The sequence below is a fragment of the Globicephala melas genome, chromosome 8, assembly GCF_963455315.2.
Source record: "Globicephala melas chromosome 8, mGloMel1.2, whole genome shotgun sequence".
NCBI lineage: Eukaryota > Metazoa > Chordata > Mammalia > Artiodactyla > Delphinidae > Globicephala > Globicephala melas.
The window spans coordinates 96,356,153-96,383,249 of record NC_083321.1 but is presented as its reverse complement, the minus strand read 5'-3'; the positions used below and the strand labels follow the sequence as shown (position 1 = coordinate 96,383,249).

The following is a 27,097-nucleotide window of genomic DNA, read 5'->3' as shown; positions in this document are numbered from 1 at the left end:
GTACTGAAGTCTCATGGGGAAAGGATAAATTGTTCAATAAATTCTGTTGAGAGAAAAGAAAGATAATAAAGTCTCATCAACCTCCCTCCCAGGATGGAAGTAAGGATTAGAGCCCCCTGATATGAGAAAGAGAGAAATCTTTGTTGTTTAAGCCACTGAGATTCTGGAGTGTTCTAATATGGCTCTACACCTAGCTTATCCTGATGACAGACAAAGGTGTCAACCAAGTGAGAAAACCAAAGGCCAAGAATTAAAGTGTGGTAAGAAAGGATTTAATTAAAAACCTAAAAAACAATTATAGTGTTTAACTTAGAAATTTCTAGTGACTTTGATAGGAAAATCAATAAAGCGAAGTTATTAAATATGAAAACATTTCCTCCTTGTATGTCTTCAGTTAAAATTCATCTAAGGAAATCAAGTAAAAAAAATAAATGAGATGTTACTATGTTCAACTCAGAATCTGATTGTGAAAACCTAAACCTTAGACTATGGAAAAGAGAATGGAGCTCTGAATCTGCTGATCTTGAAGTGGGGGAAAGTCTGGAGTTGAGGATTTTCACGTGAAAAAAAACATGTGCATGACATCAATTTCCATCATGGTGAGGAAGAGATACTGTGTCTCTCCTAGAACAGATGGTTTGATTCCTTAATCCATCTCAATGTTCAGCATTTTCCCAAAAGATCCTAAGATGTTTAAGTTGAAGCAGATGCATATTTTTCTCCATCAGTACTGGTTGTCCTCTTGGCCGCATAGCATCTATGACTGCCAAGCTAGAGCTTGTGGACCCTCCCCGGGGCTGGGAGAGCAAAGCCGCTCAGTGCAGACTCAGTCTATACCCCGCTTCTTCAGCCCAGTGACAGTGTGATGCCGGGCCTTTTATACGTCAGACAACAGGAATCGTACCCACAACCCACGGTCAAGGACGCTAGGATTTCTGCTCAGCGTTTCTGCCCAGAGTTCCCAGAGAAAGAAAAAAATGCCATCAGCTTAAATCCAAAACAACTTCAAAATACACTTGAAGTGGCATTTACTTTGTTTTTAACCTTAAAAAGAGAGGCACCCCAGGGATATATTTCCCAGGCCCTCTATTATGTAGTTAATTATAGTAAATGTGGGGTTTTTGTGCCACATGCGAAAGAGGACGCTGCCTGCTTCTCTTCCACATGGCACCTCACTGAACACCCTGCTAACGCTCTGTCAGGACAAACAGCCACATAACAAAACGCATTAAAGTGCTGGCCAGCAGGGCCTACCTGCTCCAATTGCTGCTGCTGGCTTTTTGGTTTTTTTTGTTTTTTTTTTAAATCAGAGGATGCTATTTAGTGTGCAAAGCTTAACATCGATAAGTATGATTCCAGCCACGGAGTAATGAGAATAATTGAACACAAAGTTTATTTAAGCATAAAACACGTTAAAAATGATTTGGTTGATTTGTGAGAGAGAAGAGTTTGGGTCTGAAGAGACGGATGGGGTGTTGGGGTTCCCCAGGTCTGCAAACAATACATGCAGTGGCCACGTGGCCCGGCAGGGCTAGAGGACACAGCGGCGGGTGTGGGGAGGGGAGCAACACAGGCGCATCGAGGTCAGATGCTTCCAAACATTGGAGAGATTCCTTAGGGGGAGTCAAACCTTCCAATCACCGCTTCTCAATATTCGATATCGTTCCAACAGGCCCTTTCTCTATAAAAACTATGATACAAAAACAGCACTGGTGGGATAGATTTCTCTGGTCAGATTTCCGACAGACTTGTCTAACCAGAATTTTTTCCTTTACCGGTTTTTCATGCGAACCAACGTTTCTAGTGACAACTAATTGGAAATTTTAGGCAAGATACATGTTTTCCACAACTGGCTTTTAGAAGCCCAGTTGCATACCTTGAAAGAGGAGCATGGCATTTCCCTCTTTTCTGGAACCCTGACCGTTTGGGGCAGGTGGCATCACTTTGAGACAGTGGGCAATCTCAAATAGGTTTTGACTTAAGGGCACACACCTTTTATCCTACAGGGAGTTGAAGTAAGTAAATTACAGTACTTTATATAGCAACCTTGAGTTAATTATGAGGTCATGCCTGATGTATAGACAAAATGCCATAATGAAATCTGGGTCATGATGAGAAGCAGCGTCCAAACTTGAAGTTCAATGGAAGAATTAGAGGCTGTGAACAGAGAGAGACATAGTAAGTCCTATGAAAAAAAATATACCTGTTTGACATGGATCAGACATCTTTGTGGCATTCCAATAAAGGAACCTACTTTCTTCATTGCCAAGAACCCACTTTCTCCAAATGGCCTGGACTCAGGCAGCATGGAAGCGAAATTAACCCAACCTTTAGGAGAGTCCTGCTAACTTAGAGGGTACCAGGGACACCTGGCAGCCAAGGCTATTGCAGGAAACCTTGTTTGTTGGATCACACACCCCAGTCCCAGCTCAACCCAGGTAGACATGGGGCCAGATCTAAGGCCAATATTTGGTACTTAAATGGCTGGATAACTTCCTTCTTTAAATATCACCTTCATCTATACAAGCAGCTCATGCAGCACAATATCAAAAAAACAAACAACCCAATCCAAAAATGGGCAGAAGACCTAAACAGACATTTCTCCAAAGAAGATACACAGATTGCCAACAAACACATGAAAGGATGCACTAAATCATTAGAGAAATGCAAATCAAAACTACAATGACTACACACCAGTCAGAATGGCCATCATCAAAAAATCTACAAACAGTAAATGCTGGAGAGGGTGTGGAGAAAAGGGTACCCTCTTGCACTGTTAGTGGGAATGTAAATTGATACAGCCACTATTGAGAACAGTGTGGAGGTTCCTTAAAAAACTAAAAATAGAACTACCATACGACCCAGCAATCCCGCTACTGGGCATATACCCTGAGAAAACCATAATTCAAAAAGAGACATGTACCACAATGTTCATTGCAGCTCTATTTACAATAGCCAGGACATGGAAGCAACCTAAGTGTCCATCAACAGATGAATGGATAAAGAAGATGTGGCACATATATACAATGGAATATTACTCAGCCATAAAAAGAAACGAAACTGAGTCATTTGTAGTGAGGTGGATGGACCTAGAGTCTGTCATACAGAGTGAAGTAAGTCAGAAAGAGAAAAACAAATACCATATGCTAACACATATATATGGAATCTAAATTTTAAAAAATGGTTTTGAAGAACCTAGGGGCAGGACAGGAATAAAGACACAGATGTAGAGAATGGACTTGAGGACACGGGGAGGGGGAAGGGTAAGCTGGGACAAAGTGAGAGAGTAACACTGACACGTACACACTACCAAATATAACATAGATAGCTAGTGGGAAGCAGCCGCATAGCACAGGGAGATCAGCTCGGTGCTTTGCGACCACCTAGAGCTGTGGGAGGGTGGGAGGGAGATGCAAGAGGAAAGGCATATGGGGATATACATATGCATATAGCTGATTCACTTTGTTATACAGCAGAAACTAACACAACATTGTAAAGCAATTATACTCCAATAAAGATATTGAAAAAAATCACTTTTATCTTTTAGATAAAAGAGCAGGGACCAAAAGGTTTAAAAAAAAAAACCAAAATGATGCTAGAATTCCTTGGGCGTTTTCCTCATCTCTCCTTCTTACTTTCTGTAAGTCTCATAGATCAGTTGCTGACCGAGTGGGCCTCACATAGGACTGTCTCCTTCTCAGGGTCAAGAACTTCCTATGTCCCCAGCTACCGGCCCTGAACGGGAGTCGTGCTCACCTCTGCAGCTCTTGCCGTCCTCCTGCAGGGTCCCCGTCACGCAGCTGCACAGAGGCCCGTCCACCCGGCTCGTGCAGATCTGCTCACACCCTCCGTTGTCCTCACACCAGTCCAGCCCTGAAAAAGAGCCGCTGGACAAGTTACCTGCAGACAGTCCAGCTCTTCAACTCGTATCTAAGGGCAAGGCCTTAAAGAGAGGAGTGGAAGGAAAAAATCCCGGTACTGTCATGAGTTTTTAATAGTCCGTGAAAAGATTTCATTATGGAAGCGGGCAGGCTTCTCAAACTGGGGTCCCCAAACTGGCGTCCTCAAGCTCCTTGTTCACCAGATTCACACAGTAGGCAAAACACACCCCAGACTTAGCCCGAGCCTTCAAATCCCACTGTTTTAATCATTTATAGTGTGTTTTAGGGAACATACATACTTTTTCTCCTAATAGGTCCCACTGAAATGATCTGTTCTTTAGGTTCCTTGGTGTAATCTGTGGCAATCCTGGAATTTTGAGGGCAAGTCTGAAAGACAAAACACCGGAGGGAAAATTTCACACAATTAAGCTGATAACTTATTCTTCACCACGTTTCCACCTCCAAAAGAGGCAGTGGCTCAGCCTGGAGCACTACTGCAGCTCAGATTAATTAGAATCAATCCATTCTTGATCATTGAGCCCACTGGGACTCGGGGCTTTATGTTGAACAGAATTAAATATATTCTCCACGCTAGAATTAGATTCAAAGAGGCTCCCTTCCCAGGGAGGAGGATCCTGTATCAGATCAGACAATAATGTACGCAGCAGCATCTGTAAGTAGCTCTGACCATAATTCACATCTCGATTCGGCCAACATGGGGCGAGCATAAAGCTGCAATGTTAAAGGTTAGGGACCAGGTACTAGTGCAGTAAAATCTTAGGGACGTAGCCTGGCGTGGTGGGGATGTAAGCCTGGCGTGGACCAGATGATTGGTTTGTCACCTCATCCCGCCAGCCCCTCCAGAGCCTCAGGCCTGGGTGTGGATTTGGACGATCTGTGGGATAATCCCTGAGCCCGGGAGTTTGCTTCTGTGGTGGAGGGGAGCTTGGCCCCATCGCTCACCTCAGATGCAGGGGGCCTGGCTCTTTGAGACTCTGGCATATTGGTTCTCAGACAGGGCTCATTTTGCCCCCCGAGGGACACTGGGCAAAGTCGGGAGGCATTTTGGGTGTTGCAAGTGGGGAGGAGGTGATACTGGGGTCTACTGGGTAGAGGCCAGGGATGCTGCTAAACAGCCTGCAGAGCACAGGGCAGCCCTACAACAAAGAATCATTCGGTCCAAAACGTCTGTAGTGCTGAGGTTTGAGAAACCCTGGTCTAGTGTCATGCCGACAACAGACTGACCTTGCTAAGTCAGATAGAAGGAGTAAATGGTCATCATTCTACCCTGCTCTCTTATTGTTCCAGATGACTGCCACTCCTAGGCATCTGAAGGTGGTTCCAATTCAGCCACTGCCAGGAGCAGTGAGTCCTAAAGAACTCTGAAGAGCCACCGCCGTCGGGATTCGTGACGCCCCACGTGGGGAAAACTGGGACTGAGAGAAATAAAGCTAAGCACTGAATTTTCACGCTCTCACTTACTATTTTACAGGAGTACTTCTCTGAATCACAGAGGGACACTGCGCAGTGAAGATGGACTTCATCGTAATCCCCAATGAACTTAAAGACGGTGACGTGGAAGCGACAGGTGAGCGAGACACCGTTTTCCTCGATGCCAATGGTGTTGTCTTTAATGTTCTGACACCTATTCGGAAAAAAGGGACTCTCTGCTTCACACTTTCACGTTTCATACAAAAACCATCATGAACGGTAAAAATGCCTTTGCGTTTGAAGGTGACCTCTGGGTGTGGGTCTGTCATTTACTACGACTCCCTTATAGTTTCAGTTTGTTGGAAAAGCATCAAATAGCACCTCAAATTAGGATCTTAACTACAGCTAAAAACAAAATGACCACGGGCCTGCACTCAATTTCCCTACCCGCCCGTTTCTCATTCCTCCCCCTCACAATGCTGTGTTTTACTGATATCAGTTTAATAAACACAAGATGAGTCCTTACATCTTCTGTACTTTCTTCAGTTAATTATCAGTTTTGGCAGGGGCCCCTTTTTCCAGCTCTATTGGGAAGTCTGTTTTCACTTGTGGGAGCTGGAGAAGACAGACCAGCAGTCAAAGATGAGCTGAACGATTGTTCTGATGTAGGATCACTCCCTTCCCCTCTCCTTGTGGTCCTGAGCCAACAGGCAGGGACACAGGTATCTCGCCTCCACCTGTTAGAGTTTCTTAAATGGACCACAGTCTCTTATGCCCCAGGGTCTTTCATGTACTGTTTCCCCCACCTGGAAGCCTCCCTGCACTCCTTCCCCTGCTAACTAACCCTGCTCTTTCTCCAGTGCCCATCTGTGGCTCCCCCTCCTATATACACATGCCCTGACCAGGCAGGAACAGGTGGCTTTGCCTGGATTTGCCAACAACACCCTGCTGAGCCCCTGGGGTGCAGGAACCAAGGTGTAGTCCTCACTGTGTCTCCAACACACTGGAGGGCACACAGTAAGTATTTAAAAAGATGTGGTACATATATACAATGGAATATTACTCAGCCATTGAAAAGAACGAAATAATGCCACTTGCAGCAACATGGATGGGCCTGGAGATTATCATACTAAGTGAAGTAAGTCAGACAGAGAAAGATAAATATATGATATTCTGCTTATATGCGGAATCTAAAAAAAGTGATACAAATGAACTTATTTATAAAACAGAAATCGACTCACAGACTTAGAGAAAGAACTTATGGTTACCGGGGGGAAGGCTGGGGGCGAGGAATAGATTGGGAGTTTGGAGTTGACATGTACATACTGCTATATTTAAAATAGATAACCAACAAGGACGTACTGTAAAACAATAAAAATGAAAAATAAATTAAAAAGAATACTTAGATGCTCTTTAGTCAAACTCACACAAATATTTGCCTGAGAAGCAATAAAAGCTATGACCCGTCTTTCAGCTCTGAGAGAACGTGTATGTGTATATATAAAGCTGTATTTTTACTTTTGAAACATTACGTACAGTATTAACTCTCAGAACCGTTTTGTTTGAAATATGGTATTAAAATTATACTTAATTTTTAGACCAAAAAAAATCTTTTTTTTAGACTGGATGAATCAGTGACTGAATGAATGAATTGTGCTTCCATGGCCAAGTTTGGCCCACTGCGGCCAAGAAGCTCTTTAAAACGATCTTATTGAGATAAAAAGGGTGACTCTTTTCCGTATGTTTCCTTCCCCTGGCCCCCAGGATTCAGTATCTTCGTGATAAGGAAAATTAAAAATGGAAATTATGCTTCAGCATTCCCACGCCTATTCAGTTTGGTAGTTAGTCCATAAGGCAATAGTTTCCTAAATGCTTTGAAACAAAAACTTACTTGCCATACTTTTCCTTGTCACTGTGACTCATTTGAATAATCTAAATTGGTTCAAGGATTCTACAGCATTCTCAGCCCTCCAGTCTTCACGCAGACCTTCCGTCTTAACTAGACCCCCAACTCCCAGAGAGATGATTCGAGGTTTAAGTGTCAGAAGAACAGGAAGCAGAAGGAAGGAGCCTCGGGAAGCAGGGACAGGCTGTCTGGATGCCGCCTTAGGGGGACAAACAGACCGAGCACTAGAATCCTTTGTCCACTATCAGAGGAACAAGTGTCCTTTCCTCTGGGCACATGAAGAGAACAGAGAAGTGACCTTCGTGTGCCCAGACCTTGGCATCACTGGTAGATGGCGGTGGCGTCTCTGCCCCCAACGTAGCTGGAGAGGAGCGGCTGGCCCCTCCCCCCAAACTCTGATGCGGACCCACTCTGCAGCTCAGCCGTTCCGCACTGGGCAGCAGTTTTCCCGTAAGCTCACTGGGAAAAACCAATAACCACATCCCTCCAAGAAAGGGCAAGAGGACTCATGAATTAAATTCTCTCACACGATGAAATTACTTCACACCCAACAACAGTTTAATTTGAAGACCTTCATGCGGACCCTGGGGGGAGCTGAGATTTATGAACCCGCTCACTTACTCTCCCTCTCTGGGTCAACTCTATTAAATACCGTTTAAAAAATGCTAAATGCCACTGTGTCCTTCAAAGGCGGCCCAAGCCTGCCCACCCGGGTTGTACAGCGGCTCAGATCGTAGCTCTTTTACTTTGGGAAAGGGCCATGGCTGGGGCGGGGGGGAGGGGGAGGGAGAGGAAGGGAACAGATGAAGAAACGGAGACCTGTGATGTTAGCCAGAGCATCTGGGCCTGTTAAGATACCACATAGTCACCAAGTCCTTCCCTCTGCCTCTAGGGCTAAAACTCAACTCAAAAAGATAGTGCCTTCATGAGGCCTTTGCTGAAAATCCCACTCTATGCCTCAGCAACGCAGGCCACAAGCCACACCTGGCCGGGTAGGGAGTTGATGCGTCTTGGTGCTTGAAAGATTTCTTCCTCTGCCCCTTGCTGGTTGGGTGTCCTTGGGTGAGCTGTGTACAGGCTCTGAGCCTGTTCATGTGCAAAATAGTGGCTAGCTATTGTTTGTCTGCCTAGAACCATACTCTTCTTCTTTGGGAGAACCATCCCTTCCTTCCCCAACTTTAAGGCTAATTACAGTATCCACAGCACTCCCTGACCAGTCCAGGGAGGGATGCTGACTCAGGCCTGGGATAGGGTTCAAGAAACACTACCCCCAAACCTGGCACCTTGAATATTTTAAGCTGAAGGAGTTTGAGAAAATGGCAGAAACAGGAATGTCACTCTTCTCACCTGAAACAGGTCATAAAGCCCTTATGTGAGAGGTGCCCTCCCTATACCAGAAGGAAAGGAGCATCCTTATTTCTGAAGACAAAGGGACACTGAGATGAAACTGAACAGTCTGGCTAAGATTCCCTGCAGTTTACTACAATTACCACATACTCTTGACCTTCTCCACGACTGTCCACTCTTCATCAAACCGGGCATAACAATACTCAGCATGAACTGTTTCTTCGAGTCTTCGTTTCCTTATGAAGACTCCCATGTCACGTAGAACTTAACATTAGATAAATGTCATGCTTTTTTCCTGTTAATCTGTCTTTGTCCATTTAATGTTCAGACCCAGCCAGGAACCCTAAGAGGGTCAAGAAAATCTTTGTCCTCTGCAACACCAGGCAATTTAATGTTGCATCTCCTCCAAACAAGGCAGAGGAAATCCATCCAAGAAAGGCTAATCATACTCCTTCTCAGGGATTCCCTGAATTGGGGTTAGAAGGAATGCTCACTCCGGGGGGGGTTACAATGCTGAAAAAAATGCCAGTGTCTAACGAGGTCAATGAGAGAGACAGAGACAGAGAGGGACAGTGACTGAGACAGAGAAACAGAGAGCAAGGGATAGAGGGAGGGAGAGAGTCGACAGCATCTGGCTTCCTGGACCCAATCCCTGAAGCCGCATCTGCTTAACGTGATTTGGTTTTGTAACCATGAAGTGCCTTGCTTTTGCATAAACTAGTTTGAAATGGTCTCTACCACTTACAAGAGAAAGAATTTTGATTAACATAGTCAACTGCTTTTAAGAATTATGGTACTGGGATGATGGAAATGTTCCAAAATTAGATTATGGTGATGGTTGTACTTCTCTGTAAATTTACTAAAAATCATTGAATTTTACACTTAGAGCAAGTACATTATATTGTATATAAATTATGTATGCAATAAAAAAGTATTGTTGCTTGGCTTGACAAAACCAGTAAGTATGTTTATAAAATAAAGATAATTATCATGGTTGTTGTTTGGTCCACAGTCTTTTCTTCTTTTTCATTCACCCATTCATTTATTCATTCATTCAACAATTTTGTTGCATAACCACGCTGTTTCAGGAAATATGCTAGGTGCTGGGCATATACTGGTAAGTAAAAAAAAAAAAAAAGTTTATAAGCTATTATTCTAATCCCTTTTTAATTTTCATAGATGTCCTATTCACCAACCTTTAGTTATTCTCCTTACATCCTTTCGTTTGCAGATAATCCACATTCAACTCAGATTGAAATTCAAGTAGGCAGGACAGAATGCCCTCTTGGGTCACATTGAGAGTAAAGCATTTTGTAGTTAATACCACATGGAACTGGTGACCTACCACTAAATTGCTGTGGATTTTAAGCACTGCTTGATTCACTAAGCCTCAGCCTTCTCATCCGTAAAATGGGGCTTATAATATCTACCTCATACGTTGTCATCAGGATTAGATAGTTCTTGGGTGCAAAATGCTGGCCCTGTAGGTCGTCAACAAATGTTAGTTCCCGTTCTCTTCCCTAAAAAACAGTGTAGACAAATCTAATACTAAAGGCTCTGAGACTGTCCTCCGAGAAGAGGCTACCCACCCTTCTTCAATGATGAAGTATCGGAGCTTGTCATTGCTGTCGCGGGAGGGGGTGGCGTAGCATTTGTTCAGCGTCAGAATCAGATGCGTGGAATCGGCTCCAACCACAAAGACCCCTACATACAGCACATCTCGAGTTGTCAGCACCACTTCGCCCTGGCGGTATGGATGTTTGTAGGAGGCATTTTTGTAGAGCGCCATCTTGGTGGTGAAGCTGCCTTCTTGGGTTGGAACTGTCAGGTTAATGACGCTACAAGAGAAACAGTCATAAGTCGGGGAACCCCAAGCAACGTTATCTATTCAATTACTTACCATTTTCCAGGCTGCAAATGCAGAGGGAAGGCCAAGCAGAGAGTAGTAAAGTCTAATAATTAAATTTAAATAATTAAATCTAATTTTAATTAAAATTAAAAATTCAGTTCCTCAGCACCTCTCTCGCCCTGGCACATTTCAAGAGCTCAATGGCCACATACAGACACTGTATTGGACAGTACTGATATAGGACATTCCCATCACTGTAGAAAGTTCTATCGAACAATGCAGGTCTAAGGCATCTAGGTTCAGAAAATATGAATTATTCTCTCCCTAGTGCTTCAAAGACAGATGCTAGCAGTTTTGACTGTGCTAACCTTAACTGTCAAGGAAAAGACAGAGCAACGTGCACAGCCCATGAGATTCTCTACCTTAGCATAGGCTTCACGACAGAGTCCAAGGAGATCTTGATATCCAGCTCATAAGCACATGAAAATTCCACACTGATCGTCCTGTCCCTGGTGATGATGTTGCCAGTATTGTTGGCACTTTCTATCCAAATGGTGTTTTTATACATGATATGAGTGGCATTGGACTGCAAAGCAAAGGGAGGTCAGAAATCATTAAATCTGGGCACGAGCATGTGGCTTGCATTTCAAATCCACGGGCCGGAAAGTGGAAAAATGGCTTCATTTCATATATAACCCAGAGGCCAATATAAATCAGGATGGAGCTAGTCTCAGCACTTACTAGGAAAAAAGTATTAACAATAGATGTCAACAGCACCCTTCAGTCTGATAACCTTGAATGCCCACGGAGGGTGATTTCATGTACCACTGAATTCTAAGTACAACCAGTCCCCAGTTATCTGCGGGAACCCAAGCCGGGGACAGCACGAAGTATTGCCATCCTGAGGTAATACATATCTTCTCTTTCAAGTCTTGATTCAAAATCCAGCCTCCGCCAAGTCTTGTACCAGACAGCCCACAAGTACCAAAATGAACACACACATGTTTCACCGTCTTGCACCTTGCACTCCCTGATAAAAAGTGTTAATGAACACAGTTATCAAAAAAAGACAGTAGGAAGGCACAGGAGGAAGAGCAGTGAGATGCTTTGCTAACCTATGAATTGGATAACCTGACACAAAATGTTGTGACCTTGCTGTATTTCTGCAGCCAACTGTTAAGTGATGTCAGGGACACCCTTACACCCTGAAATAGCTGAACCCAGCTGTCTTTACCTGGAAGAACAACAGAAGCATGAGAGAAGTAAAAAATGTGTCAACATGCAGGGCAAAGGACAGCAGACAGCGCAAACCAGGGAAGGAAGCATGTCACTTATCTTGCTTTCAGTTCAACCACTTAGCACCCAATGATTATTTTCCCGCTGTCCTTCATTTCGCACGTGCCTTTTGCTGTTTTCCAAGGAGCATGTTTCTAAGTCGAACCCCTGAAGTTGGCTTAAGAACAATCAATGTGCAAACACCTGGAGCTGTCACCACCTCAGCCAGGTGCTCTCTCCTGCCCTCGTTCCTCACCTGCACAATGTTTCCACAGTTCCCTTTGGTGTTGTTGATCTGAAAGGAGATAAAGTCCTCTCCCTCAATGCCGGTGCACTGCCTGTCATTGATCCGCACACCCTCCCTCTCGAAGCCGAGCTGGAAGAGTTTGCACTTAGATATGGACACTTCCATCTGGGCAGCCTTGCAGGTCACCTCTGCATCAATGATGTCGTGGGAGTCTGTGGGGAAACAGTCATTATGAAAGGCACGTCAGTGAGAGTTGGTCTTGCTGTGTGGGTGGGCGAAGCACCCCATTCTCTTTAGAAGAGGCTGATGGGCTTCACACAGAGGCTGCAGCATTTCTAATGAAGCTCTGATCAAACTAAATGAGTATATGAACTCATTCAAAGCAATAACTTGGGCAATCCTAGGGCCTTTTTTTTTTTTTTTTTGGTCCATGCCGTGTGGCATGTGGGATCTTAGTTCCCCGACCAGGGGTCGAACCCACGCCCCCTGCATTGGAAGCGAGGAGTCTTAACCACTGGACCACCAGGGAAGTCCCCAGAGAGCCTTTTTTTAAAGGTGAAAATGCTATACGAAGTGTCTTTGATCTTTTCTTCCTAAACCCAGGATTTCCGCCCCGCTTTGGTGGTAGCTGCTGTCCGTAAGCTCCATACCGCACCTGGCTCACTGTGGCCTGGCTAAAGAACGTGCCCCCAGTGAGGGCAGCCCCGGTCAGGCCTCTCCGCAGCCCAGCTGGTACCCAGGCCGGCACTCGGAGCTCTTGTTTTTTGAAATGGACATTTTCCGTGAGTACACAAACACAGGCTAATAAGCACTAAAGAAACGGAGAGAAACGTTTTTATCTGCTCAGGTGAAGCCTTTGAACAGCACATGTGGTCCCCTTCTGCGGAGCCTTCTGGTCAACCAGGCTTTCATTCTCTGACGATGCTAAACGTGGCATGTGCCTTCTGAGTTCCTCGGTTCAGCCAAGGACACGGAGCTGGGAAGCAAAGCACGTCCCCCACGAGCCGACAAAACGAGTATGCTCTTGGCCAGGGCACAAGGCCATTCCTACCTTAAGGGGACTCCTACCTGGAGTCCTAGTTGTTTGCCGTTTGCGTCAACATTTCTGCTTTCTTCAGGACCCACCGAAAAGCTTCGGGCCAGATAAAGCTGGCTTTAAACACGTCTTACAGCACCTGGCACTCTCGTCCTGATTCTTTCATGTTTTCGTCAAACCACCTTATCTCCCTGTGAGTCTAAGAGATCAGTTTGGATCCCTCTGATGTTGAACATGGCCTCAGATGGAGCTGGCTGATGCTATGCATGTCCAAATTTGCGTGTTATCATTTATTGAAGAAAAGGATGTAGCTACAAGGAAACGAACATTAGCCTGCTTTGAAGAGGTCGGGTTCCTTCCTTGTTCTGCTTAAATGCTCATGAAAGCTTCGTTACTTGGGTTTCTAACCCACAGTGTGGGACGTGCGGGCTCCCACCCGAAAGCCTTCCTACATGGCTGCCGGGCGTCTCCCGCGGGGCCTGTCTGGCTGGGGGTGGGGTGGCGGCAGGTGTCACTCACTGTTTCCGTAGGGAGGGGGCTCCATGCAGCCACACAGCTCCCCTCCGTTTTCCAGCTCACAGGTTCGATTGGGACAGTCCGCTCCCAGACAGGGATCTTCAACCACTCCTGCTAAAAAGGAAAACAAACAGAAACACAACTTGATTTTCACACCAGTGCACGGTAGCATGTGGTCACACTCTGGACTCGCCACTTCAGTGGACCTGGTGTGGTCAGATGGCAGATGCAAACCAACAGACAGGGCAGCCTTCCGGGAAATAATGACGATACTAGTAATTGGGTCCTTGCTACGTGCTTCATGCTTTGGTGGCATTACCTCTTCCGACCCTTACAAGCTCTGCCAGCTAAGTATCGTAACTTGGCATCACAGCTGAAATGCACCCAAGGTCACACACAGGTGAAGGTAAGAGGGGAAGATGGAATACACAGACACGCTTAACTGCCGGGACATCCCGAGACTGCTGCACTTCCTGCTCTGTACCACAATCATATGCATTGGTATCGTTATATTTATATAAAGAGTAGGGTCCAAGCCATTTACCTCTAGATTCCCAGCGCCCAGCCACCTCATAGTAGATGCTCAACAAATACTTGTCAACAATGAAGATTCTAGGGCCAGTAAGGTCCCAGAGAGGTCCCTCAAACCAGGACTTCTTAGTCTTTTTTTGATTCATGGTCCAGCTACCCCACAAACTTCTACTTAATTTTATAAAAATAGACAAACTACCTACACACAACTCACCAGCATTGACTTAGAGTAATGGTACTGTTTTACCAAAGAGGGGAAAACTCTAAGTAAAATACAAATGTATGTGAAGTGTCACCACCAACAGGTTATAAACGATATTTCTGTAGCAGATGAGCCCATAGGCCACCTGTGAGCTCGTCAACATTTCAGTTTGAGAACTGCTGATTGAGAGCATTTCTTTTAGACACTCACTTTTTTTTTTTGAGTTCTTTATTTTATTCTTGATATGAGTTTGTTTTCTGATGATTTGACTCAATATAACAAAAGCACATTTCACTTACATATTTCAGTTGTTATTTCTAATTGTGTTCCCTTGGAAAATTTTAATTTTTAAAGTTTTGTCAAATTGCCATGCAAAAAAAAAAAAAAAAAAAAATCAAGTAGTCCTGAGAAGCTTAAAGTGAAACACAGCAGTCCCTCGCCTAGGCCCTCTCCACTTCCCTGTTATTTTTCTTGGTCATTTTAAAAGTCTTTTGGTTGTTTCTTCGGATATTTAACTCTATGTTTGCAAATGGTAAGCGAAAACTGTTTTCATTTAATTTTTACTTTTATCAGAATAATACTGGTAAAAAGTCAAATAATGCTGTATTGAAGAATGGCAATCCCATGTCCCAATCTTCTTATCTTCCAGTTCTAATGCTTCTGAGACAACTATTTTAAATCTTTTAATTTTTCTAGTTTTTACGTCCATATTTCGAAATATCACTATTTTTCTTGATTTTTCAGTATTAGATCTCTATCGACTTCCTTTTAGAGAAGATTAGGATTTAGTAGACACTCACTTCTTTATTTAAAGACTGTCTCCCTATCCAGGTGTAATAATCCTCATCGTCGTGGCATATGATGGTGAGTGTTGAAGAAACAGCAATGATTCAATCCCAGCACGAGCCAAGTTCTCTTCACGAGTTCAAAAACAAAACAAAATCCCTGAGCTATCCCATAGCTGCAGATGCTTCTCCCGACCCTCTGCTAAGTAACTATTATACGTGGGAGGACAGGTATGGCGTAGCATCAGCCTGTCTTAATTCCTAGAAAGACGACTGAAGGAAAGCCATCAGCATCAGTCAAATGCACTTACTTTTTAAAGGCTTCCTTTTGTAAAGACTCTTTTGCTTGCCCAGTGGGTTCAGCACCTAACACCAGTGCTAAGCACGCAACAGCCACTCCATGAATGTGCTGGTTGATTAACACAATATGAACACCACCCAAGAGAATAAGGGAAAGAAAGTGTGGAGGTTACAGCTTCCAGGAAGGAAAGAACCTCACTTACAAACATGATGGTCCACCTACTGCTTGGCAAATACGACATGCCCAATTCAGAGGGAAGTTTTAAGGTTAAAAGCAAAAATTCATACTTAAAAAAAAAAATCCACACAATTTTTAAAGTTCAAAACAGTTAACGTTTTTTAAAGTATTGTTTATTAACAGAACAGGGTAAAATATTGAAGTTATCAAACAAACTATTTCTGTTGCTTGCTAACAGAGACCGGTCATTTGCTTGTTAAGAGTTTCTGAAGTCACTGCATGCATATTTTAATGAACCACATTGTTTTCAGGTTCTGAATTAAGTGCATCCCTACTCTTGCTCAGGTTTGGTCTGCAGATTTACTGATGTGCACGCTCAGTCTTGGAGTGAACAGGGCCAGTTTTCATGGCAGTACCTGTATGCACATTGGGTTGGTGGTGCATGTCGAGGGACAGGCACACATCCTGTCGGCCGCAATGTCATACTGCATTCATGGGACAAATTGATCAGTATGTATGTGCACACACATATATGGATGTGACACATTTATGTGTGATTATGTACATATTTATTTGCTCCATGTATTTGATTAACATAGTAAGAAAATGAACAAAGAGAATAATGGATAACGCAGATCAAAATAGTTTTCTTACTACAGAAAAAAAATGCAAGAATCTACAGATCTTTATTTCATCAGTAATATATGTGTAATCCCTTTATGAATCCAACCATGGCTTCCTTGCAACCAGGCAGATACAGCCAGCTCAATTCCAACTCAACTTGCCACTTGCCATGTGCCTTCCCTTTCTGATCTGGGCTCTGACCCATGTTAAGGGAGCCATGTTAAGGAGAGCTGAGTTTGGGGCACTGAAATCAATCAGGAATCCTATACTCTGTCCGGCTATCTTAAAGTCACTAGCTACACTGGTGTTTCTCCAACCCAGAGAACCTCACCTTCCCCAGCGGGTGTTCCAAATTCCATAACTGGTCAGGCAATTAGAGGGGAGTCAGGCTCCACTGAAAATGCGCCCCATGAAATCTGCTACAAGCTCTCACAGCTCTCCACCCTCCAACCCTGGAAGCAGATCTATGGGTCAAGATGCAGACCAGCCAGCCGGCCCTGGACACAGCGATGCCACTGGCAAAGCCGTGCTTTCAACTTAGCAAAGAGTCTGCAGAAATAAAATAATTCTCTTACAGCAATTCTCTTTCTCAATCCACTCGGTGCTGAGGATCCCGAAGGAGCGGCAAGACTCCCCATAGGCAGCCAGGGAGCCGCACAGCTGGTACTTCTTGTGGTTGTAGCAGCCGTCCAGGTAGCAGGACTCGTAGAAGGGAAGGGGGTCGAGCAGCCCGTAGCAGGGCTGGAAGAAGCCCTTCATGTCCGTGAGCTTCAGGCAGTAGCCGTCGCCCTGCATCTTCTGGATGTGCACGTTGTCACACATGGCCGCGTACTGGGAGAACTGCAGCTCGTTGCAGCTGGGGGCGAGAGGTCTGGTCAGGGTAGGAAGCAAAACGAGGCATCCAAGATGGCCGATGAAAGGGCAGACCGTGGCAGTGCCCTTTTCAGCTAACCCAGAAGTTAGTGTGGGATGCTGATCCCAACACTAACAGACTGTGTGACCTTAGGAAAGTCACGGTAATTTCTATTGTTACGCCACTGGGATAAGTGAGGGTAAGATAAAGTGATGGACTGGTAGCCAAAGTGTCAGACAAAAGGTAGATATTGGTATAATAACCATTAACCTTCGATATAACTGATACAATAACTATTAACGGGTGTTCATATAATAACAACCACCACCAATAATAATAATAGTTACTATCACTATTAATAATCATAGCAATGACAGTTGGTAGAATTAAAGATTTGAAAGGAAGTCCAGAAACTTCTCAACCAGTTCCAGTTTAGCTATCAGAGACCGAAAGTAAAATCATCAAAAGAAAATTGGTGTCAGGCTGAAATCGTTTATAAAGGAAGAAAAAAAGGAAGAGAGGAAGGGAAAGGAAGCTTAAACAGACTCATAATTCCTCAGGAGGAACTGAAGCTTGCTCACCTTTGGAAGCCCCAGAATAGCTTAAGTGTGCAAAGTAGTCATTTTTCTAACTGTGGGCCCTAGAAGTGACATTTTAGAGAAAGCATCACATTAGGAATTCTGGAATCTAATCCTGGCTTTGCCACTTATAGGACCCCCTCAACGTAAATCATTCCACTCTAGCCTCTGTTTCACCTAGAAAAGAGACTGGACCAGATGGTGCCCAAGGTTCTTTCCAGCTCTGGGTCCCATAATGCACAGGATAGTTTAATTTACGGTACATTTTTCGGTTTACACCTGCAGAAGGGTCACAGAGGGTTTGGGGCTTCATTTTCACATCTGGGAATTTAGCTGATGTTTGGTGTATTAAAGCACAAGGGGACAGAACCATTGTACGAGCAAAGAAATGCCGGGAAAGGGAAGCATATCCATAGAGCCTGAGAGGAATTAACATAATTCAGCAGCCCAGAAGGGCCCTAAATTAAACACCTTTGGAGTAACTTGTTTAGCTCATTCTATTTCAGCTGGCCAGAGAGGGGCCTGATAATCCCCTTGCGGACTTCTGCTTTTAAAAAGGCTTTCTTGATTCCCACCAACTTGTACCTGCACAAAACCAAGCCTCTGGTAAGAGTCACAGACACACAGTCTCAGCATGGGGGAGCAAGGGATAGCCCTCATCTCCTGGGTTAAATCTTAATCCCACCCCCCAGCAGGGGTGCCCAGTTGCAGTCGGGCAGCTGGCCAAGGTTTCAGAATTCTAATCTTGGGCACACTCTTCTGTTTAGCCGAGGGCTGGATGACACAAAAATGTAGACTTTTATCATCTAAGCCTAGTTCCTCCCTCTGCTGTTCAAGAAACTGCTGTGCCTATTTGTATGATGAAAACTCCAAAGACCTTCAGCTTAGCTCTTTGCAGGAGTCCGGAAGGGTGATGCTGTACAAAGTCCCTTCCTCAGCAACACCTGTCATGGACGTGGGAGGACTGGGGCCCCTGAGTCTAGCGGCTGGAAGTTCTCACCTCTTCTGCATACCGTTGGTTTTCCAGCTCTGGGCCAGCACCACGCTGCTCACCACAGGCCTCCCCCGCAGGGTCACGTAATCATCGGTTAAGTCCCCGTTGAAGTTGCCACAAAGGCCACACACTTTGTTCTGCAGCCTCTCACTGATGCTGATTTTTATTACGTTGAAACCATTGTAGTGTATCTGGATGTCAGGGCTGGTGTCGATCACCAGGAACCCCTCGCTGCTGTAGATTTTGGTTGCCAACCCGGTTATAAACGGAACATTCACTTGTGTGCCATTCACCTGTCAAAGGAGAAAGAAAAAGTATATGACCCTCAAAGCAGGGACTGGCAAACATTTACTGTAAAGGGCCAGAGTAAATATTTTAGACTTTGCGGCCCATATGATCTCTGTCAACTCTGTCCTCGTGGCAGGAAAGCTGCCAGAGACAACAGTAACTAAATGAGTGAGGCAGTGTTCCACTAAAGCTTTATTTACAAAAACAGGCAGCAAGGAGATTTGGCTGAATTTCATATTTTGCTGACCCCCGCCCTAGAATTTGAGTACTCCCTCATCTAACTGTCCACAGTTCCCCCCAGAGAAGCAAAATATGGAGGCAGAGAGTTACAAAAAAAAATGATGGAAAAGTATAACTCACAACAAATGGCTGGATTTTTGTATAAAATTTTCTCTAGCATAAACCAATTACTGAAAACGAAATCCCAATCCTGTGCTAAGGAGGGTCTAACACGGTTAAAATGAACCTGGGGGTCATTGCTATGTTAATTGTTTTCTTGTTTATAATGTTGAAACAGGAGGTACCCTCCCAGAGGTCCTATAGGTACAGTATTTTCTCCATTTGTCATTTTCTTGCTTTATAACAGTTTCTTTTTTCCTTAGCCCTTAGGACAGAACATAACATGCCTTTCCTGTACTTACAAAATAAATTCTTCTCCCCACCCCAGGTTATTAGTAACTTTCATTTCTTAAAAAAAGCAGAAGCCTTTAAAAAATATGATTCTTTACTATTTTAGTGGCTGGGGGTATTTTATTCAGCACAATGTCAGTTTTGCTGTCACGTGGTCCCTTTTCACTTTCTTGCTGCTGTATTCTGGACCGATGCAGTTGTGTCTATGTGGGCCAATTTGCAAAAGGAATTGGAGTGTCAAAAACAGTAGCAGCTTTCATTGACGTTAAAAACCAGTATTAAAATCCAGACTTTTCCTTTTAAGCCTGCAAAATACTGCCAGTCTTTTCCCTAAGGCTGGATACTAAGCTATTTGATGACTCTTCAGATAAAGATATTCCCAGTGCACAATTATCTGAGCCCGTGGTAGAAAGCAGATACAGTAACACTCAATTCCAAAAATGCTCCTATGCGTGTGCTGGCTCTCTCCCTGGCCCTTCCTAGCTGGAACCGCAACCCGGGGTACCCGGTGCTGACTCCATGGTTCTGGTCTGTCTGCTATGAACAGCCTGGTTTAGCTGAGAGGCTGGGGGTCACCACCACTAGTTCCGAGCAGATTATCTTCTTAAATGGAGGGATGGGAGGAATGCAAGTTGGAGAGGTGTATTAGTTATGGGGGTGGGTTGGAGATTCACATTTATTTATATACGGGTCTAAGATTCACAAGAAACCAGGCAGCAGGCCTAGGGAAGGGCCAACCTAAGAGAAAGCCACCATATCCTTCCTCTGTTTTCTTTCCCTTGGTGTGTCATCAGGGGGCGCTCTCATAGCGAGGGACGATCCCTCCCTGCCGTTTTTGTTTGTTGGTTTAACATCTTTATTGGAGTATAATTGCTCTACAATGGTTTGTTAGTTTCTGCTGTATAACAAAGAGAATCAGCTATACATATACATATATCCCCATATCTCCTCCCTCTTGCATGTCTCTTCCGTTTTTATTTAGTAGCTGTGTTTATAGGCAAACGCTTGCCTTCTCTCAGTTTCTAGAAAGGATGGCAGAGATGAAAGAGTGGGTCTTGGTACAGGTAGGCAGAGCTAAGAATAATTTTAAAGGCTCTTAAAAGCAAATGAGATGCTTTTTGGAAATTAATTCAAAGTAAAAGGTGACTTAGCTACCATTTTATCACCTGAGGCTCTATCAGCACCCACACCGACCTTATAGCCCTGAGACACTGTACATTTCCTTTGGAAATCGTTAGTCAAGGACTAAATGGGGCCCACGCTTACGCTTATAGAATCTTTATATTTTCATTCTTTAAAATCTGGTCATCGGTGTATGGTACGTATGAAGCAACAGCCTGTTATCCTCAAACCTCACGGAAAACCACAGCAAACAACCCCCTAGACACGCCCACGTTCCAGAGTACGTTTCTTAAGAATCAAGGACAGGCTCGTCACCTTGACAGTGTGCCGGTCGTTGATGAGAATCTGCTCTTCGTTAATGTAGAAATAGACGGGCGAAATGATGGTGAGATTGGGGGACGACCACTTGTCGAAGTTGATGATGAGCTGGAAGGAGATGTCGGGGAGCTTCTGGCAGATGGTGGAGAGCACGAAGGCGCAGTTGGCTGGGAAGCGGAGGAAGGCGCCGTCGAAGGTGCGGAAGACGCCGCCGCCGGCCGCCAGGCAGTAGGAGGTCTTGGTGCTGAAGCAGCCGCGCACCCCGTTGCGCAGCGCGCACTCTTCGTCTGACTTGCACTGGCGCGGGTCGCACTGGATCAGGTTGCGCCGGAAACAGCGGCAGCGCCGCGTGCAGTCACTGTTCCAGAACAGCTGCTTGGGCTGGAAGAGAGGCGCCGTTTGCATGCAACTCAGGCTGTGGTCAGAGTTGGGGCCCCCAAAGCCCAGTCCACCTGGACCCTTTCCAGGCGGGGCTGGCCTATCAGTAATGGGGCTGGAATTTGCAACAAGGAGCAGTAGGGAGGCTGGTTCAATTCAAACGTTACACCCCCTGCATGTAACTCAGATGCCAAACAATGTGCAATTTAGTCTTTATTGGTTTCAGTCAAGAATTTGGGAATCTCTACGGCTGGATTGTAGAACTAATCACAGCCAACCAACTGGAATGGGCAGCTGCCAGAGGAGGAACTAAGTGAAGAGGAAAAATATTTGGTAGGAAATTAATCTAACAAGTACCAGCTCCACTTCAAGGAAGAAATTTAAATTCACTCAATAATGATAAACCCCACCCTTCAATCTTAAATAGGTTAAAAGAAAGCGATAACCAACTCTTATGATGAACCATTTCAACATTCCACAATACTCACTGTTCCAAACGTTTTCCTTGTATCTAATCTACTTCCAATTTACTTCTGTTGCAAATACTCCATTTCTATGTCCTGAAGTGAGAGGCCTAGATAACAGTGAGGTTCCATGAAAGGAGAGCTTTGAGATCAGGCCACCTGGGGTTTGATCCCAGCCCTGCCACCCTACATGTGCCACCCTGAGGGGCACTACCAAGCTCCCAGAGTGTCAGTTTCCTCTCTCGAAACTGGAGGTAATAATAATATCTTGCAAGGCAGTTGTGAAGATTAAATAAGACATGTGAAGCACATTTTCCGGCTGAGAGAAGGTACTCAATAAATAATAGCTGCTGTTATTACCGGAGAAGGACCGCTCACCCTCTTTCAGATAGTGAGGAATTATATAAAGTTATATTAAACACTACGACCAAGTGGATCATCAGTTGGTAGCAGTTATTATTTTTCACTCCTTCTGCAAATCTGTAGACATGACTCTGCTTGAGGACCTCGTGCTCTTGATCTTGCACTTGTTCTAGACCAAGAATTCCAGGAAACTGTTGGAAATTGGTCGTGATTGTCCAAGTGGAGTGTGGTCCCAACGAGTGGACTACTTCATAGAGATGTGGCCACTCGGGGCATTAATTCAATTTTCTAAAACGGTGCTATCCAGAGGTGGTTTATTTATTTATTGTTTTTGCGGTACGCGGGCCTCTCACTGTTGTGGCCTCTCCCGTTGCGGAGCACAGGCTCCGGACGCGCAGGCTCAGCGGCCATGGCTCACGGGCCCAGCCGCTCCGCGGCATGTGGGATCTTCCCGGACCGGGGCACGAACCCGTGTCCCCTGCATCGGCAGGCGGACTCTCAACCACTGCGCCACCAGGGAAGCCCCAGAGGTGTTTAAATGGCACAAGATGGGCCTATGCTACTGTCTGGTCACCATTTTCCATTTTAACTATAGACTTATCAAAACCCTGGATATCAAATACAGATCTGACTCAGATCCAAGGGTAAGTAGATAGAGGGTGAGATCTTCCAGGAAGAGTTTTCTCAATCTGGTGCACTTTAAGATTCCAGTGCCCTGCTGATTCTTTCATCCTCAAAATGAAGTAGTTCCCGGAACCAAGCCTTCCCTCCTTCCAGACCTGTAAAATATTGACTTTCTTTCTCTTGTCAGATTTGCAGAAAAATTGAGCGGACGGTCTGGCCTCTCTCTGATGAGAAGTCAGACATTACATGGGTGGAAAGAGCAAAATAACCTGAAGCATGTGGATATGATCAAGGGTAAATAACTCATCCCACAGGGGAACTCGATCATGAAACTGGCATCACAGTAAAGAGATAGGCCCAGTGCTGCTTTCTCCACCTTAATTAGACCCGACAACGTCAGCTGGGTGATTACCCTACATGCTAATAGCTAGATGTGTTCTCTTTTTATTTCCAAAGAAATCTGTTGAATAAACAAGCTCCAAGCTTGTTTGAATTGTGGCAAGTAGGTGTGGATTATCTGTTTTGTGAGTTTGCTACTTCCCAGATATATGTTGTCAAAACCCACTGACTTTCTGATGAAAAGCGGATAATAATGTTTATAGTGCTAACAGCTGCTGAGAGCTGTATTGTGCCTTCCCGAGAGTTCCAAGGGCTTTTACACGCATCGTTTCATTAACACACCTGGATTTTTCATTTATAAAATGCTTCTGAAGAGAATGAACAAAAACAATAGCAGTTACCAATTATTGAACTACTAGGTGCCAGGTACTAGGGCACCTGGCATTGATTATTTATACAACAACCATACTGAGTTGGTATTATTAGTAATGTTTTGTAGATAAGGCAACAGAAGCTCAGAGAAATGACACAGTTTGCTCAATGTCACATCAACAGCATTGGTTCAGCTAGGATCAAACCCGAATCTCATTCCATTATGTCACAGACACTCAGGATCTCTGTGGAGGGGTGCATGACACACTTGCTAGATGGATACATTTCAGTAAATCTCTGGACAGGGGAGCAGAGATTATAATAGTGTTTTTCAGTTTTGAGCCTGGTTATCTCTTCTCCCAGATGGTGGGAAAACGGAATCTATTATTATTTTCTCCCACATGGTCTGCCTCTTCCTTTCAAATAATCAATATTTCTAAGAGCTTAACTTCAAAACTCACCTCTACCAAGAAGCCTTCTTTGATCAATTTTACTATTTTACTCTACTTTTTCCCATCTTTCTAATACAACATTTAAACAAGTTTCCCACCGAAAATGAGACCGAAGGTAACGTCCATATTGATTTTCTTTTATCTCCTCTCAAAGTAAAGCCAACTTAGTTGTTCTTGAACAAGAACAATGCATCTTTACAGAAAGGAGGCATTATTTATTTTTTGCCTAGTTTATTTCCAGTTCAGACATTTCAATCAGATTTTTTTAATGCTGTGGCTCTTTTTCATCTTAAATTGATTAGTTCTCTAGGGTATTATATTTCACTTGTTGATATGTTACTTTGTAATTGTCCTCTTGTTCTTTAAAGTGCTTTTTTTTGCGGTACACGGGCCTCACTGTTGTGGCCTCTCCCGTTGCGGAGCACAGGCTCCGGACGCGCAGGCTCAGCGGCCATGGCCCACGGGCCCAGCCGCTCCGCGGCACGTGGGATCTTCCCGGACCGGGGTACGAACCCGCGTCCCCTGCATGGGCAGGCGGACTCTCAACCACTGCGCCACCAGGGAAGCCCTAAAGTGCATTCTTTCCCCCTCTTCTGAATAGATTTTCAAGTTCCTTAAGGCAGGGAACATGCTTTATCATCCCCAACGATACCACTAGCACAGCGATCTGCAAATAGCAGCTATTCCATCGATGCTATTGTTAACTGTCTACTCGCCAGTGTACGGTGTTGATATCCTTTAAACAGAGAGTGGCCTGGAGGCAGAACCAAGGGCTAAATACCCTCTCCAGGAAAGATCTCTTCTAGCTTAGCATCACAGCACATAAAGAAAGATTACAGGGTAGAAAAGTAAATGATTTTGTGAGCTAATATGTTTTACTCAAAGAAGGGCATCTTCATCAGCTTTATGTGAAGCCCCCAAAGAGAGAGAAGCAGAGGGTAGGACACAACTCTCGGGGGACGGTACTAGACTGACAAATGACACATGCAGAGATGGCAGCCCTCACTCTCTCTAATGGAGCTGCAATAAGCAGAAGAGGCAAAGCCCCATCTGCTAGCCTCGAGCTCTATCTTTTGCAGTTAAAAGTGTCCTTAGCCGAGACAGCTACAAATGTCAGATTCACCACCGTCCTATTTCCAAACAGTAGCCACATCAGAAGCTTTCTAACTAAGATTTACAGGAGAAGAAATCAGAAGGGCCTAGAGAAAGGCGTGGAGGAGAGAGAAACACAAATGCTAGCGAGGAAGGGTGGGAGAGTGAGACCCAAACACGTTTCCCAATCCGGTACTCCGTGCGCAAGAGCCTCACCAGACCTGTCCTTGACCTCTCGGCCCCCCCGCTCTGCCTCCCTGCGAATCCACACCACAAGTGGATTCAAGTGGGAAGATGGGTCCACCGTGGCCCGCCTCTTGGAGCGGGAGAGAAATCTGCTGCCCAGCAAGGAGGACCCGGTGGGTGGGGCGCCCCTACCTCGTAGTACTTGCCGTCAGAGTAGCAGCCGCAGTTGTGGGGCAGGATGCAGCTTTTGCCGTTGAGGACGTAGCCGGTGTCGCACTGGCAGCCCTCCACGCAGTAGTGGTTGCAGTCGCTCTTCAGGCGGATCGCGGCGCAGCGGGGCTGGCACACGCTCACGCAGCTCTCGTAGTGGCTGTTGGGAGGGCAGGTGACGGCTGGAACGGGAGACGAGAGTCAAGATCGACAGTCACCAGGACGGTCAACGCTTTCCTCTGGCCCATCGCTCACCCACTTGCGGAGACGGAGGCCCGGCGGGGAGGAAGCTTTGCCACCTTCCCTCTTTCCTACTCTCTCTGCTTATGGAAAGCCTCTATCTGACTTATTCCTGTGGAAGTAATGGACCGAAGAGCAGATGGAGGTGACAAGGCTCCTCACATCATCTTTGTCCTGTCCTCAGCCTTGTTTCCTGAGGTCCTCTAGAACCTGTTGCCTTAAACCCATCTCCCAACATGCATCTTGACTCCAGTGAGTCACTGGATGGCCCCCCGGGGGTGCCCCATATTCACTCCTGCCTTTAGGTCCCCAGGTGTGTTGATCTCCCTTCCCCAACCCCTTCTTCATCCTCCCAGCCTATCTGAATCCTGCATTCTTCAAGCCCCAGGTGGAGTCCCAACTTATCTGCAGAACTCCCTACTCTTATACCAATACCAACTCAGAACTTCCAGGACCTTTTTCTAAGACAGTAGTTTATAAACGGTAGGCCCCTGAGCCTCTTGATTTCTGAGAAGGCAAACGTGCACTGTGTGTGTGCCTGTGTATACAGACCGACCCATGTCAGCTATGTTCTGTGGTTTTCAAATGCATGTAGATGCTTTTCTGGAAGGCAGTTGGGGTCCTGGTGAAGAGCGTGGGCTCTGGAGCCAAGCTGTAAGAGACTGGAGCCATTACTTAATCTCTCTGGGCCTCAGTTCCTTATCTGTACAACAGAGATACCCGCTTCATGGCTCATTGGGAGGGAACGAGTGAGTCTGTGTACTTACAACAGTGCCAAGCAACTAAGCGTTCAGTAAGTGTTAGCCAATCATTAAAGATAGGTTTGCTTAAAAGTTTTACAGAAACTAATAATGCCATTTGCAGTGACATGGATGGACCTAGAGATTGTCATACTGAGTGAAGTAAGTCAGACAGAGAAAGACAAATATCATATGGTATCGCTTATATGTGGAATCTAAAAAAATGAACTTATTGTCAATTCCACTCCTGGGTATATACTCAAAAGATTTGAGAGAAGTATTTCAAAGAGATATTTATACACGTTGTCATAGCAGCATTATTCACAATAGCTAAACCATGGAAGCAATCCAAGTGTCCATCAATGGATGAATGGATGAGCAAAATGTCTATATACAATGGAATTATTCAGCCTTAAAAAGGAAGGAAATTCCGCAGTATACTACAAGGATGAACCTTGAGGACGTTATGCTAAGTGAAATAAAGCACCCACAAAAAGACAAATACTGGGGGACTTCCCTGGTGTCTCAGTGGTTAAGAATCCGCCTGCCAGTGCAGGGGACATGCGTTCGAGCCCTGGTCTGGGAAGATCCCACATGCCGCGGAGCAACTAAGCCCATGCACCACAACTACTGAGCCCGCGTGCCTAGAGCCTGTGCTCCACAACAAAGAGAAGCCACCGCAACAGCAAGCCCACTCACGGCAACAAAGACTAGCCCCCGCTCGCCGCAACTAGAGAAACCCACGC

At 45.1% G+C, this 27,097-nt stretch overlaps 1 protein-coding gene and 1 long non-coding RNA gene across 4 annotated transcripts in view; one reads left to right on the top strand and one right to left on the bottom strand.

The window, feature by feature from the left end:
* LOC115843532 (uncharacterized) overlaps positions 1-9,509 on the top strand; it is a 91,368-nt gene extending 81,859 nt beyond the window's left edge. The window contains exons 4-5 of the long non-coding RNA XR_004035798.2: positions 5,374-5,469; positions 8,575-9,509. This is a non-coding gene — a long non-coding RNA (uncharacterized lncRNA). The remainder of the gene's footprint in view (positions 1-5,373; positions 5,470-8,574) is intronic.
* The window catches only part of LOC115843494 (tubulin-specific chaperone cofactor E-like protein), a 162,100-nt gene continuing 136,382 nt past the window's right edge, over positions 1,380-27,097 (bottom strand). For 2 of the 3 annotated variants that reach the window (XM_060304204.1, XM_030839536.2), the window contains 12 exons: positions 25,354-25,553; positions 20,889-21,272; positions 18,540-18,826; positions 16,684-16,964; positions 13,492-13,602; positions 11,946-12,148; positions 10,837-11,000; positions 10,155-10,403; positions 5,364-5,526; positions 4,181-4,268; positions 3,757-3,873; positions 1,380-2,157 (listed from right to left, as the gene is read on the bottom strand). In XM_060304204.1, coding sequence (XP_060160187.1) covers positions 2,057-2,157; positions 3,757-3,873; positions 4,181-4,268; positions 5,364-5,526; positions 10,155-10,403; positions 10,837-11,000; positions 11,946-12,148; positions 13,492-13,602; positions 16,684-16,964; positions 18,540-18,826; positions 20,889-21,272; positions 25,354-25,553 — 2,348 coding nt within the window. In that variant the 3' untranslated portion in view covers positions 1,380-2,056. Of the gene's footprint in view, positions 2,158-3,756; positions 3,944-4,180; positions 4,269-5,363; positions 5,527-10,154; positions 10,404-10,836; positions 11,001-11,945; positions 12,149-13,491; positions 13,603-16,683; positions 16,965-18,539; positions 18,827-20,888; positions 21,273-25,353; positions 25,554-27,097 lie in introns of all 3 variants that reach the window. The other variant, XR_009564977.1, reaches the window with a different exon arrangement.